This window comes from Palaemon carinicauda, chromosome 6 (genome assembly GCF_036898095.1).
Source record: "Palaemon carinicauda isolate YSFRI2023 chromosome 6, ASM3689809v2, whole genome shotgun sequence".
NCBI classification, from domain to species: Eukaryota; Metazoa; Arthropoda; class Malacostraca; order Decapoda; family Palaemonidae; genus Palaemon; species Palaemon carinicauda.
In genome coordinates this window covers 16,223,981-16,240,697 of record NC_090730.1, presented here as the reverse complement: position 1 = coordinate 16,240,697, position 16,717 = coordinate 16,223,981, and the positions used below count along the sequence as shown (strand labels likewise).

The 16,717-nt window shown below is 35.8% G+C and overlaps 1 protein-coding gene across 1 annotated transcript; it reads right to left on the bottom strand.

Moving 5' to 3' along the window:
* Positions 1–11,170: 11,170 nt before the first annotated feature.
* LOC137642882 (craniofacial development protein 2-like) lies at positions 11,171–11,527 on the bottom strand. The gene has a single exon (XM_068375749.1). It carries the CDS (start codon positions 11,525–11,527, stop codon positions 11,171–11,173), a length of 357 nt encoding a protein of 118 aa, XP_068231850.1.
* Between the last annotated feature and the right edge of the window lie 5,190 nt (positions 11,528–16,717).

Sequence of the window (16,717 nt, the reverse complement as noted above, 5' to 3'; positions counted from 1 at the left end):
CACCTCATTAATCCTTTCTCCTTTCATCTTCCATTCTCGTCATCTCTGTCTTTCTTCTATTTATCTTTAGCCTAACGTTATGTGATATATCCTGTATTCTGGTAAGCAAACTTTGCGAGTCCTATGGTGTTCTGCTAATAAGGACAGCGTCATCAGCATAATCTAGGTCAGCTAATTTCCTGTTACCAATCCAGTACAATCCTTCTCCACCATCCTCAACTGTCCTATGCATTACAAAATCCATGAGGGGGATAAACAACGTAGGTGAAAACACATTCCCTTGGAGTACTCTACTGTTCACTGGAAATTCTTTCAATAGGACTCCATTAACATTAACTTTGCTATTGCTATGCTTATAATCTGACTTAATCAAATTTACATATTTAAGAGGAACTCCATAATAACGCAGGACTCTCCACGAAATTGGCCGGTACACACTATTAAAGGCTTTTCCAAAGTCCACAAATGCCATCAAAGTGGATTTCTATATTCTACACATTGCTGTACCACATGTCTCAAAATTAGAATTTAGTCAATAGAACTTTTACATTGTCTAAATCCTGCTTGTTCATCTCTCAGCTTTTCATTAATCTTTCACTCTAGTCTCTTTAGAAGGATCATACTATATATTTTCATGGCAACTGACGTAAGAGTGATGCCTCTGTAATAATTGCAGTCAGCTAGAGCTCCTTCTTTTGACATGTTCACCAACACTCCTAGCTCCCATTCATCAGTTTTTACCTCTTTACACCTCATTTTACAAAATAATCTTGTAAGTATTCTGTGAGTCACTTCATTTTTGGTCAATATCATCTCTGCAGTTATTCCATCGTATCCATGGGCCTTCCTTTTCTTGAGATTTTTAATGATAGCTTCGACTTCAAACACACTGAATTCTTTCATGGGCTCATCAAGGTCTTCATCAGCTTCAGGTATATCAATCAAATTATTCCCTTCATATCGCCTATTCATAACCTCACAAAATTGTTCCATCTAACGTTGTCTTTCTTCATCTTCTGTTGTTATAACAGACCCATCTCTCTTTTTTATGGGTATATGATTCCTTTTCTTTGCCTCCGGAGAGATTTCGTTAATAATTATGTGGGCAATTCTTACGCCATAGCCACTCCTTGAATTTATAGGTATGTCAGCCTCATCTTCTTTCCTGTCTATATATTTTCTCCAATCATTCCTGGCTTTTCTTTTGACTTCACTACCAATACTAGAATACTTAGCATTCTTTACCTTGTAATTTTCATTACTTCCTCGAAAACTTTCAACAATCAATTTCTGTCTTTGTCTCCTTTTTATACTATCCCAAGTATTATTTGATACCCATGATTTTCTCCTTGTAACTGCATGTCCCAAAACTTCCCTTCCAACTGGCTGATATATGTTCTTAATATCACACTATTCTTCATTAATTCTCTGTTCTTCGTCTCTTAAAGTCTCTAAGACGAAATCGATTACTACATTCAATTGCAAAGGTTTGCTTATACTCATCTTCTAGAAGCTTACTTGTATCAAACCTAAGGATTCTATCAACATTTCTGTTGGTTACTTTCAGTTCTAATTTTAGTGTGGCAATGAGGAGCTGGTGATCACTACCATTATCCCGGTATCTGCACTTCTATAGTTTCTTACATTTTTCAGAGTCCTCCTCTTTATATTAATGGCCATGTGTTCTATAATTAATGGGTGTATATATATATATATATATATGTATATATATATATATATATGTATATATACATATATATACATATATATATATATATATATACGTATATATATATATGTGTGTGTATATATATGTATTCTCACCATCGTTAGATAGAATTGATACTGGTACTTACTCAACATGTTCTTGGGTGCTACAAAATAAGTTTCATAAATTGAAAGAGACGGGAAATCACTGATTGTTTTAAGTTCTAAAAGAATAGACATACTTTAAGATTGTTTTATTTTTATTATTTTTATTTTTCCTTCTTATACAAAGGGGCTTTGACATAAACAGGCTTTTTACAATGCCTCTGTAATTATGGTAGAGCCTGGATATATTCTCCGTTTCAGTTACTCTTTTAAATCACAAAGAAGATTTCATAAAGTAATCATTCGCATGGATCAGAGAGGAGGAGACATAATGTTTAAGTAATATTCATAAACAATAGCACAAGGAATCTCGACACACGGACCTTAGTCTTTTGTCGGCTACGTATCAAGATTCGGGTGACGGAAGTATACTTTCATCGTCAGCATTGAGGGGGGATAAGAGATGTCCCTCCACCAGAGCATAGCATGATGGTCCTTTCTTTGGCGACAAAGGAAAGAGCTGACACCAACCTCAGGCTGGATGACCATTTCCTGAATCGCTAGAAAGACACAACAGGAATTGAGAGTATTGCAACCACATAGTTCATACCTGTCAACATCGCTTGGTCTACCAACTTGATAGTCCATGAGCCCGGGGGGGTTGGTCGGTACCATTTTGGGGCAGGAAATCTCATAGTGATTAACTGAAAGACCAATGTCTATAGTCTTCAAAAATGTATGATAGCATTCTATATCTCTTTGCCTTCCTTGTGTTATCAACCGTTTTTCATGTATAACATGTGATTTTTTCCGGCGTGACTTACAGGTGATGTTTGTCTCCTGCGAGCTAGTTCATTAATATTATTAGGACTTATTATATACCAAAATAAAGGCCAAGAAAAGGACTTCAAAATAAGCTATCACATATTTTAATATCTTGTACACAGTGTTAGTTACGAGCATATTCATGTTGAAGTTAATGATTATTTTTCAATGTAACTCGCAATTTTTCCGAATAGAAATAATATCATGTCTGGTATTTGTGATTCAACTTATCATTCATATTCTGTGTTTCAAGAGCTTTCTTTTGATACCAATATGTGATCCATAGCTATTATATTAAGAAAGGTATTGGATGTTAAAATAACAACTATCACGCTCCTGAATCATTCATTTACGGTATATAACAGTAAAAATAAATAACGCATCCAGTTTCTCTTCTTTTAGACTACTTGTGCTGAGGGCAGATGAAGCTGATAGTCCTGGAGAACAGTAGGTCTACTTTGTCAAGATGGACTCTACGAAAGAAAAATGCAATATCCATATTGAAACTTATGATAATGACCCAACAACACTGGTAACACCTAAGGACTATGACTCATGGTTGGTGCTTCTTGATGCAGCCCGAGTGAGGAATCATAAACCAATTCTCCAAATTGCAGAAAGTCTACATGAGCAAGAGATGCCCAACATTTGTTACCACAGACAATGTAGAAGCCGATTTACACTAAAAAGAGATCTGAATAACTTTAAAAGAAAATCCGCTGAAAATTCAGAAGACGATCCAGGCAGCAGTGGAGCAGCAAAGAGACATAAGAGAACACCATCTACATCCCGAGTATACCAGCCTGAGAGTATATTTTGTGGAAAAGATAAGTGTTTGAAAGGAACATCCACTCGTGAACATCTTATCCTGGCTAGGCAGTTAAGGGTTGATGAGAGGCTTCGACAGTGTGCTAGGGAAAAACAAGATGACAAGATATTAGCAGCAACAAGTCGAGACATTGTTGCTGCAGAGGCTCATTACCACAACTCTTGCTACAGAAATTATATCCGAAAAACAAAAAAGTCTCAAGAATCTAGAACAAGCAAGAATGAGAATGAATATGAAACAGCTTACAACGAGGTTGAATCTGAGGCTTATGATGATCTTTTTACATTTATAAGAAATGAAATGTTGCCTGATAAGCTAATTGTTCCTGTAGCCACACTTGCAGCTAGAATGGAGAACTTCATGCATTCCAGAGGTTACAGAATGAATGAATCCACCAAGAAACACATCAAACGGAGACTGGACTCAGAAGTTGGAGACATTATTCACATTTATAAGGATGAAGCAGGAAAGTTGTTAGCAATTCCAGACAGCATTACAATGCAAGACATGGTCCTTGAAAACAAAAATCTTCGAAATGAATTGAAAACTCTGAGATCAAAATCTAGTGACATAAAGTGCATCCTTCACCAGGCATCATCTTATGTTCGGACATCAATACAGGAAAGCTGTTTGCCATCTCCGTAGCCCTACCATCCATCTGATCTTAAAAACGAGTCCATGAAATTGCCGTGTCTGCTTCAGCAGTTATTGACTGGTATTCTGACTGGAGAACCTGAAAAAGAACACCCATCTCAAAGAGTGACATTTCTAATACAGTCTCTTGGTCAGGATCTGATATATGCCACAACACGAGGAAAGCAGAAATCTCCAAAAACATTTGTTGCTTCCATATGCTGTCAAAATATTATCAGGCAATGCTGAATTGATTCGGATGCTAAACAGACTTGGACATGGGATCTCTTACTCACAACTTGAAGAAAATGACACAGCACTTAGTCTTCAAAAATTAGCTGCAACACAGAACCAAGCGGAGGTCTTACGTACTCCTTTGCAGCCTTATATTTTCACAAATGTAGCATGGGATAACATCGACAGACTCGAAGAAACTTTGACAGGTCAGGGAACTTCTCATCGTGTTAATGGCATTGCTGTGCAATGCAAAATAATTGGGCCTCTTCTCCCAAAGCCTGCTCTTCCAGTTATTGATAAGGAAAAACAAAGGACTATTTTTACACAGCACACAGAACTGGAAACCTACATTGCTGGAAAGAGAGTAGGTCCACAACCTTTGCCACCAAGAACGAGTAATAAAGATGCTGATGAAGCTGCAGTATCTGCTCGGAATAATAATTTAGTCTGGATCATTCTCAGACAATCAAATATGGAAAATAAGAACATCCCAAGTTGGACAGGATTTAACATGAACATGAGAAAGGATATCTCCATCAAAGAAGACATCCTTTGCTACCTTCCCACTATAAACGCCCCTGCAACCGAGCTCACTACAGTTTTTGAAATCCTGAATCAGTCCGAGGCTATCCGAACAGAGTTGCAGCTACCAGTTATTGTCATTGTCGTAGATCAAGCCATTTTTGCAAAATTATCAGAGATTGCTTGGAGACACAGAGTTAAATATGCCAATGTCATAATTAGTTTGGGAGCATTTCATACCATCTGTAATGCTCTGGCTGTCCTAGGCAAGAGGTTTATGGATGCTGGCTTAAGTGACCTATGTATAGAATCGGGTGTTGTTTCAGAAGGTTCAATTAATGGTGTTCTTGAAAGTAAAATGTACAACCGAGCTGTCAGAGTTCATAAACTTGTGTATGAAGCTCTCATGAGATTGATCCGGGAACAGTTTGTCACAATTGGACGAAGTTGAACATGTGTATCTGAGAGTTCAAAATACCTTATCCCAGTTAACTAACAAAGACCTAAACCAGAACGATATTGGCAACTTGTTAGTGACTCAAGACTTTAAAGACCTCAAAATAATATGGTCACAGTTTCTTAACCATCTCCGCAAGTCGAATGGTGATCTGTCTGCATTTTGGATGTCCTACGTTGACATGGTTGAGGACATTATTCTTGGCTTGCTACGTGCATCACGTGAAGGCAACTGGGAGCTCTATCTGCATGCCATCAGATCACTGATTCCCTGGTTATTTGCATATGACAGAACCAACTATGCCAGATACCTCCCTGTGTATTATGCCCAGATGTCAGCCCTAAGTGAGACACATCCAGAAGTGTATGAAGCTTTAAGGGATGGTTGCTTTTCTGTCCAGATGTTCATGCACTAATCCTTTTGGCCGTCTTCCAGTAGATCAGGCCCTCCAAGTTACAGTGAACAGAGACACTCAAACACCAGGAGGCACAACCAGATTAAGTTTGAAGTCAGGGGCAGTCAAACGCTATTACATAACTTCTGAGCACAGAAGTGCATTCTTAGGTCAGTTAAGAGACATGGTTCACGAGAATAAATCAGATGCAGTTCATAATGATCTCCAGCACCCAAGATCTGAGAAAGATGAGGAAGCAATTTTTGCAGTAGTTAGTACAATTGAAAGCTGGGTAAACCCATTTTCCAGTCAACAGGACATGATGAGCATCTCAACAGCAAAGACTGCCACTCCAGAAGTTGCTTCAGATTTACTTAAAGCTCTAGATGTTGGAGAGAAGTGTTACACCAAGTTTAAGCAAGAAAGACTAGATTTTGATCCCCCTGTAACACAATTCTTTGATACTGTCAAGCTCAATAAACTGAAAACCTTTAGCCACATGTGCAGGAAGAAAGAAGTGAAGACTCATACTGGAAGAGCAGTGATATTGAAGGCAGACTGGTCATTGTTTGGGAGAATCATTGTAATTGCCCAAAGTCAAAATCTTCAAATGGCAGATATATTGTCCTATCCTCTTGGACCAATGCCATGGGCATTAGCAACCCCCGAGGGTTTGCCAAGGAAGACAAACAAGGCAATCCTCGCTAAAGCATTGTACAAGGATGTCACACCAGAGGAGGAAATGCCCTTAAATTCGGCTTCTGTAATCGATGGCATGATGTTAGTACAAAAGGTGAAAGGGGATCAGAACACTTTTGGTGACATTGCTCAAACAGTCTTTGCTATGGTAATGAGAGAGGGAGGCTCTAGTCAGAGAATTGACTTTGTGTTTGATCAATACCATGAACTATCCATCAAAAACTCAGAATGAAGTATTTGAGGAGAACAGCATGGATTAAGTCTTCAAATATTACACCAAATCAGCTTGTCCATCAGTGGAGGTCCTTTCTGAATCAGTGTCAATAAAACTAACTTTATAACTTTTCTTGTGAATGAGTGGAAGCAGCAACATTACAGAAGCAGGCTAGAGCAAAAGGTTATGTTTGTCACAGATGCTGACCAGTGCTTCAAGATAACACAACATGGAAGTGAGATGGTAACGGATCTATCGTGTACTCAAGAAGAAGCCGATGGCCGTCTTCTCTTATATGCTGCACATGCCGTAAAGCAAGGACATCCAACAGTTGTTATCAGCTCCGATGATATGGATGTGCTCATCTTGCTCGTGGCTTTCAAGAATATCATCTGTGGTCATCTGTATCTGAAATGTGGATTAAGACACGAACAAAGATTCTATCAATTGACAAGGTTACTGCTACACTTGCTGCTGATATTTGCAAAGGACTAGTTGGAATGCATGCTTTCACAGGCTGCGATAGTGTGAGTGCATTTGCTGGCAAAAGAAAAACAAGCTCACTCAAATTAATGACCACAAATAAAAATGTACTAGATGCATTTATGGAATTTGGGAGTGAATGGGACCTTTCTCAAGAACAGATGGAAAGACTTGAAGCAGTTACTTGTCTCATCTATGCGGCCAAGACACCTTGTGTTCATGTAAATGCTCTGAGATACAATCTCTTCTGTGCAAGGAAATGTGAGATAGAAAGCCACCAACTGCCTCCTAGCAGAGACTGCTTGAAACAACATGCACAACGTGCCAATTATCAGTCTGCTATATGGAGACGATGTCTACAGCAAAATCCTCACATTCCAAATCCTATAGGCCATGGTTGGAAGCTTGAAAAAGAAGATGGAGGAGACCAGCTAGTTATTAAATGGATGGATGGACAACTGTTCCTGAGGCTGTGCTTGATCTTTTGTCATTCAAGTGTTCTAAAAAGTGTGCCATACCAAGGTGTGTATGTCTAGCTAATGGACTAAAATGCACCGACATGTGCAAATTACAAGACTGGGAAAATCGGGGTGTCAGGTGGTGAGGATGATGATAATAATTATGAAACAATGTTGGAAATGGAAGATTTTGAAGACTACTGAACTTAAAATACCCTATCTGGACAATAGTATTAAGTGTATTGGTGGTGTTATGGTTTATAATGTAATACAGTATGTTTATATTAGATTTAGTGTTCATAGCATTTTTAATACAAGTATTACAGTTGGTGTTATGTAATGCACATTTAAATAATTAATTTTAGATTCTAATCTTATTTCTACAGTTGCCATATTCACATTTTATGATATGAATTTGATCTCTAACCCTGTATTCCCATTTTCAACATTTTAGTTATGCTCATAAAAAACAATATTTGATAGTAGTTGCTTTAAGATTCAATAACTTTCTTAATATAATAGCTATGGATCACATATTGGTATCAAAGGAAAGCTCTTGAAACACAAAATATGAATGTTAAGTTGAATCACAAATACCAGACATGATATTTTTTCTATAAGGAAAACTTTCCAGTTACATTGAAAAAAATTCATTAATTTCAGCATAAATATGCTCGTAACTAACACTGTGTACAAGATATTAAAATATGTGATAGCTTATTTTGAAGTCCTTTTCTTGGCCTTTATTTTGGTATATAATAAGTCCTAATGATATTAATGGACTAGCTCGCAGGAGACAAACATCACCTGTAAGTCACGCCGGAAAAAATCACACGTCATACATAAAAAACGGTTGATAACACAAGGAAGGCAAAGAGATATAAAATGCTATCATACATTTTTGAAGACTATAGACATTGCTCTTTCAGTTAATCACAATGAGATTTCCTGCCCCAAAATGGTACCAAGGGCCAAAATTTTGAGACCAGGCTCATGGACTATGATTCATGAGAAGAGATTCATACGATCTTAGCGTATTACTTATCACTAAGGTGGCCATAATTTGACAATATATATATATATATATATATATACATATAAATATATATATACATATATATACAGTACATATATGTATACTGTATATATATATATATATATATATTTATATATATAAATATATATATATATATATATGTATACTGTATATATATATATATATACCTATAAATATATATGTATATATATATATATATATATATATTTATATATATATATATATATATATTACTCATACAGATGCATGTACATACATACATACATATCTATAGACTATATGTCATCATCATTATCACCCATTACTAGTCAACTGCAGGACAAAGGCCTCAGACATGTTCATCCACTCGTGCCTGTTTATAGGCTTTATATGCCAATATGTACCCACAAACTTTCTTAGCTCATCAATCCATCATCATTTCATCTTTCCCCTGCTTCTTTTGGTATCTTATGGACATTTCCTGTTATTCTTAGTATCCATCTTTTATCTGTTATTCTCATTATATATCCTATCGATATCCATTTCATTTCTTTTTCTTACTCGTTGTTAGAATATCCTCTAGTTTAGTTTGCACTAGTAGCTATGTTGCTCTTTTTCTGTCTCTTGATCTTATTCCCATTATTATTCTTTAAATTGCTCTTTGAGTTGTTACTAGCTTATGTTCTAAGCCTTTAGTGAGCCTCCAAGTTTATAATGCATAAGTTAATACTGGTAGAACCATCTAATGAAATACTTTTCTTGTTAGAGAAAGTAGGATTTCACATTTCATAAATCTCATTTTGTTTATCAAAAGCTCTCCATCCCATGTTTATTACCTTCTTTAAATTTCGATCTCTTGTTCTCGTGAAATACTTACTTACTGGCTGTCCTAAATATGTATGTTCATTATCAATTTCTAGAGGTTCATACATAGCCCTTATTTGTTGTCTGCATTTTTATTGAACAATATCTTAGTGTTACTCATATTCAATTTCAGTTCAACATTTCTGATTTCTCCATTCAAATCTTCTATCATCTTTTGCAGTTCCTGCTATGTTTCACTAAATAGAAACATATCATCTGCAAATATCAAGTTGTTAAGGAATTTCCATTAATGTTAATTCTTACAACTTCCTAATCTAAATTTTCAAATATTTCTTTTAGGCACGCTGTGAATAATGTAGGAAAGATAGGGTCTCCTTGTCTAACTATTTTCTCAGTCAGAATTGTCTTAGTATCTTTATGCTGTTCTTACGTAAGATTTATCTATTCCTTGTCTTTGAAGGGCTTTCATAACTGCTGAAGTTTTGATAGAATCAAAAGCTTTCTCATAGTTTATAAATGCCACACATTGTTGAATATCCACTTCTAAAGGCTCCCTGCTCTCTTGACTGATTAAAATATAGATGTCTTTCTATTCAGCGTAATGTGATCTTTGTAAATATTTTATATATTACGGAGAGTAAACATATTGGGTGGTAATTTTTCAGGTCTTTTGTATCCCCATTTCTGTAAATAAGTATAATGATAAAGTTTTTCCAACTGTAGGTATAGAGAATTCTTGCAGATATTTTGTGTTATGTTCGCCGTGCTTTACTACGACGAAATCTTCTCCATTTATTATTAAATAAATTGTTAGATCATCTTTTACAGCTGCTTTAAAGGTTTAACGGTCGCTCATGAATGGTAGAGGCAAGGGACAGTGACATTGCCCTAGCAATCAGGACAATGCCCTAGAGACTGACCATATATTGTATGATCAGCGCCCAAGCCTCATCTCCACCCAAGCTAGCACCAAGGAGGGCCAGGCAGTGGCTGCTGATGGCTCAGCAGATTGACCTATAGGCTCTCCCAAACGCCCCAAACTTAGCTCACAAGGATGGTAAGATTGCAGACACTAATGGCACTAACGAGTCTCAGCGGGACTCGAAACCCAGTCTGGCAAACACCAGACAGAGACGTTACCAATCATGCTCTTTTCATGTATTTTAATGTTTTTTATACATCTACTGTTACATATGGTACCAGCTCAGGTGTTTTTTTTTTATTTCTATTAGTAAAGTTATTTCTTAAATCACTATTGGATTGGATTTTCTTGAAATCCTCTGCCATTTCTATAATTCCATCTCTTTTGTGGAAAATATTTCCATTTTCATCCTTTAAAGCAAATATCTGTTCCAAGTCTTTATTTTATTAACTTGAGGCTTCTTCCTTTGTTTAATGTTTCCTCAATTTAGTACCACTTAAGTTTACCAATATCTTGAGTTTTTAATTTGTTTATTGTCTTGGATAGTTCTGCTAATTCTATTAAACCTTTTTTGAATTTTACCCTTCTTTCCGATCTTTTCTTTATTAGGTTTTTGGTCTTTATTGATAGTTTTTCTTGATCTTGTTTAGGAACTTTTCTAACTATCACTTGTGCTGATTCCAATACAAATTTTGTTAAATTACTTTTCATTCCTTTACTTGCTTCCATTTCACCATGTTGATGGGAGTACCTATTTTGTATTGCTAAACTTAACTCATCAGATTTTTCTCTTATTACAGGAATGTTTATTTTCTTTCTTGAAATTAATTTTCACTTTCTTTCCCGAGATCTAGACAGATTTTACTTCTCACCATTACATGGTGGTTGATTTTAACTTGTTTACCACTTTTATATCTAAAATTAACTTTTTCACTGAGAATAAAATCTATTTCAGTTTTCGTTTCTCCATTTGGGCTTCTCCATGTCCATTTTCTAAGTTCCTTTCTTTGATAAGATAAAATTTTTATGATTTTTAAACTGTTTCTTTCAGAAAATGCTACAAACATGTCTTCTCTATCATTTCTTGTGCTTACTCCAAACTTATGTACTGCTGATTCTCCTCTCTTATTTCGACATAATTTATCGTTGAAATCACCCAAAGCAAATGTAAATAAAGTCATGTTTTTTGTTGATATCTACAGATCTTCACAAAACGTTTCTATTTCTTCTTCTGTATGGGATGCTGGTGTATACGTTTGAATGATCTTCAGTTTATATTTCTTATATAATTTGATAAACAATCTTGCAATTCTGTCATGAGTACTACAAAATTCTTCGATGTTATCTGCAAGATTTGTATTAATAAGAAAACCTGCTCCAGTTTCTTTGTTCCTGCAGCTGCTCTGAAGCAAAATATATGGCCATCTTTTAACTTCATCTAAGATTCCCCAGTTCTTCTAATTTCACGTAATAAAGCTCTTCTAGTAACACAGCACACACACATACAGTATATATATATATATATATATATATATATATATATATATATATATATATATATATATATATATATATATATATATATATATAAGTATATATATAAAGTATATATATATATATATATATATATATATATATATATATATATATATATATATATATATATATATATATATATATATTATTATTATTACTATTATTACTATCCAAGCCACAACCCTAGTTGGAAAAGCAAGATGCTATAAGCCCAGGGGCTCCAACAGGGAAAAATAGCCCAGTGAGGAAAGGAAATAAGGAAATAAATAAATGAAGAGAACAAATTAACAATAAATCATTCTAAAATATGAGACAACGTCAAAACAGACATGTCATATAATAAACTATCAACAACATCAAAAACAAATATGTCATAAATAAACTATAAAAAGACTATGTCCGCCTGGTCAACAAAAAAAGCATTTGCTCCAACTTTGAACTTTTGAAGTTCTACTGATTCAACCACCCGATTAGGAAGATCATTCCACAACTTGGTCACAGCTGGAATAAAACTTCTAGAGTACTGCGTAGTATTGAGCCTCGTGATGGAGAAGGCCTGGCTATTAGAATTAACTGCCTGCCTAGTATTACGAACAGGATAGAATTGTCCAGGGAGATCTGAATGTAAAGGATGGTCAGAGTTGTGAAAAATCTTATGCAACATGCATAATGAACTAATTGAACGACGGTGCCAGAGATTAATATCTAGATCAGGAATAAGAAATTTAATAGACCGTAAGTTTCTGTCCAACAAATTAAGATGAGAATCAGCAGCTGAAGACCAGACAGGAGAACAATACTCAAAACAAGGTAGAATGAAAGAATTAAAACCCTTCTTCAGAATAGATTGATCACCGAAAATCCTGAAAGACTTTCTCAATAAGCCTATTTTTTGTGAAATTGAAAAAGACACAGACGTTATATGTTTCTCAAAAGTAAATTTACTGTCGAGAATTACACCTAAAATTTTGAAAGATTCATACATATTTAAAGAAAGATTATCAATACTGAGATTCGGATGTTGAGGAACCACCGTCCTTGACCTACTTACAATCATACTTTGAGTTTTGTTAGGATTCAACTTCATACCCCATAATTTGCACCATGCACTAATTCTAGCTAAATCTCTATTAAGGGATTCACCAACCCTAGATCTACATGCAGGGGATGGAATTGATGCAAAGAGAGTAGTATCATCTGCATATGCAACAAGCTTGTTTTCTAGGCCAAACCCCATGTCATGTGTATATAGTATAAAAAGTAATGGGCCAAGAACACTACCCTGTGGAACACCGGATATCACACTCCTATAATCACTATGGTGCCCATCAACAACAACTCTTTGAGATCTATTACTTTAAAAATCAATAATAATGCTAAGAAACGACCCACCCACTCCCAACTGTTTCAGTTTGAAAACAAGGGCCTCATGATTAACACGGTCAAAGGCAGCACTAAAATCAAGGCCAATCATACGAACTTCCCGACCACAATCAAGGGATTTCTGTACAGCATTGGAGATTGTAAGAAGGGCATCACATGCTCCAAGGCCTTTACGAAAACCAAATTGCAAACTAGGGAGTAGATGATTACCTTCAGCAAAGCTATTAAGACGCTCTGCCAGAAGACGTTCAAAAACTTTAGATAATATGGGAGTTATGGAAATTGGGCGGCAATCAGTGGGACTTGAGCTACCACAAACACATTTACATAGAGGAGTAACATTGCCAATTCTCCAACTAGTGCTAAAAGCTCCTCTTCTTGCTAACTTGCGCAAAATAACAGATAACTTTTGAGCTAAGAAATCTGCAGTCTTCACAAAAAACAAAGGAAAAATACCACTTGGGTCCACACCTCCATAAGCACCAAGGTCCATCAACAGAGCTCCAATCTCACGAAATCGAAAAGCCAAACTAGTTAGTTCAGCCTCAGGAAAACAGGAATGAGGAAGTTCAAGTTTTTCATTACTCTGTTTACTGTCAAAAACATCCGCCAAAAGGGTTGCCTTTTCCTTTGGACAGTGAGTGACTGAGCCATCTGGTTTAAGTAAAGGAGGAACTGTTGCATCTACACCAAAGAGTACAGATTTAAGGGTAGACCCCCATTTATGTTCCTGAGTTGTACCAGAAAGTGTTTCTTTTATGGTTAAATTGTACTCCTTTTCAGTTGAGGCATAAACTCTCTAAGCAAAAGCTCGAAGCTGAGTATAGTTGTTCCAGGTCAAATCTGATCTGTTACCCTTCCAAAGTTGATAGGCCTCCTGCTTCTCCAAAAAAGCACGTCTACAATCATCATTGAACCACGGTTTGTCCTTCACTCGGTACCTTAGCACACGAGAAGGGATACGCCTATCAATTATGTTGACTAAATTCTCATTCAAAGGGACGACAGGATCTACACTATTATATAATTGTGACCAATTCAAGCACAAAAGATCATGTAAAATCCCATTCCAGTCTGCTTGGGATTTCATATAAATTTTACAAGAATATGATATATCAGGGACAGGCTGCTCAGTCTTCACTAATAATGAAATCAAGGCATGATCAGATGTCCCGACTGGAGAACCAACCTTACCAGTTATAACGCCAGGGGAGTCAGTGTATACGAGGTCCAAGCAATTACCAGACCTGTGAGTAGCTTCATTTATGATTTGCTCACAGCCTGATTCAGAGGCAAAGTCTAAAGCTCTTAAGCCATGGCGATCGGTTGGAGAGATAGAACTTAACCACTCCCTATGGTGAGCATTAAAATCCCCAACAAAGACAAAAGAAGCCTTTCTATCATCTTCTTGTATCTTAGCCATAATGGTAAGAAAACAATCGAAGATAGAATCATCCATGTCTGGATTCCGGTAGATCGAACATAAATAAAAGTTGTTATGCCTGCCACAAACTTTTATTACCTGAATCTCATGACATCCACATTGATAGCAGGACTTATGAGAAGCAGGGTACTCGGTCCTAATATACACCGCCATTCCCCTGGCCCTAGGGATGGCATCACGTTTCAACATTATTGGCTTCTTAAAACCAGTTATAAGGAGCTCAGATGAGTGCCTCATATTAGAAACCAAAGTTTCTGAGCACAAAAAAATATCATACTGTCTGGACGCAACTGTAAGGTCTTGGATATTTGCATGAAGACCACGAATATTGCAATACAGAAGACGACATTGACGAAATCTAGGACGTACTGGTCCCGGATTTCGCTCAATGTCTCCAGACAGCATTAGAATTAATAGAAATAAAAAAGAGACATCATACTTAAAAACTAGATTAACAAGAATTATAACAAAAACAATACGTACAGAATTATAAACAAAGTGATTGATGATACCCATAGACTATAGTAAAAAGTCGGAAAAACTGGTCAACATGGAGGAGCCGATACACCATGCAAGGCTAAATACCCTCCAGGATAGCCACTTCAACTGAAGGGAGGACAGTAAGGATGGTTTTGAGAAGAAAAAGAATCATAAAAAGGAAAAGACAACCTCTTGATAAACCACCAGGCACCCATGGCCCTTCTATTAAGCCTGCCCAACACACCATTTCAAAAAAACAAGAGGAAGAAAAAAAAAATAAGATAGAATAGTGTGCCTGAGTGTACCCTCAAGCAAGAGAACTCCAACCCAAGACAGTGGAAGACCATGGTACAGAGGCTATGGCACAACCTAAGACTAGAGAACAGTGGTTTAATATTGGAGTGTCCTTCTCCTAGAAGAGCTGCTTACCACAGCTAAAGAGTCATCATTGCCATTGTTAGCCCACTACAGACAGAAGTATCAAACATGTTCTTCTACACCTGTCTTTATGGTCTTTCTATGCCAGTATATATATATATATATATATATATATATATATATATATATACATATATATATATATATATATATATATATATATATATATATATATATATATATATATATACATATACATATACTGTATATAATATGAATATGTGTGTTTCAGTATGTGTGCACACGTTTTTGTGTTTATAATGCATGTCTGAATGAGGAAATGGATGGACTCAAATGAAATACGCGAGAAGAGTAGCTGTTTTATTGCATAAAGATAAATTTGATAAAGGCATTTATACGAAGAATATGGGAATGATTTTACATAGCATATCAATGAATGTGACAGATGAATTCAGAGGAGAACTACAGTACATATGCAAATAAGGAAGAAAATGCATAGATCAATTGTTTATTATGAAACAGTTACTTAATAATTATAAAGAATAAAAATCTATATGCGCCATACATTGGCCCAGTAAAATTTTATAGTCTAGAAAATGCAGGGTATGAATAATAAGATACTGTCGGGTAATAACAGTTTTTATGTTTGAACTGATGCGTGTATTAGAATATTTACTCAAGAGGGTAGCTTGTTTATGTGCATAAGTAGGTAATGTTTCCAAAGAAGTTTAACATGTTTTTGAATGAAAGAATGTGATTAATATTATTATTAATAGCTAAGCTACAACCCTAGTTGGAAAACCGAGATGCTATAAGCCCAAGGACTCCAACAAGGAAAGTAGCCCATTGAGGAAAGGTGATAAATAAACTTCAAGATAAGTAATTAACTATTAAGATTTTTAAGAACAGTAACAACATTGAAACAAACCTTTCATATATAAACTATGAAACTTTTAACAAACAAGAGGAAGAGAAATAAAATAAAAGAATGTGCCTGAGTGTACCCTCAAGCAAGAGAACTCTAACCCAAAACAGTGGAAGACTATGGTACAGAGGCTATGGTTTGATTTTAGAGTGTCCTTCTCCTAGAAGAGCTGCTTACCATAGCTAAATAGTCTCATCTACCCTT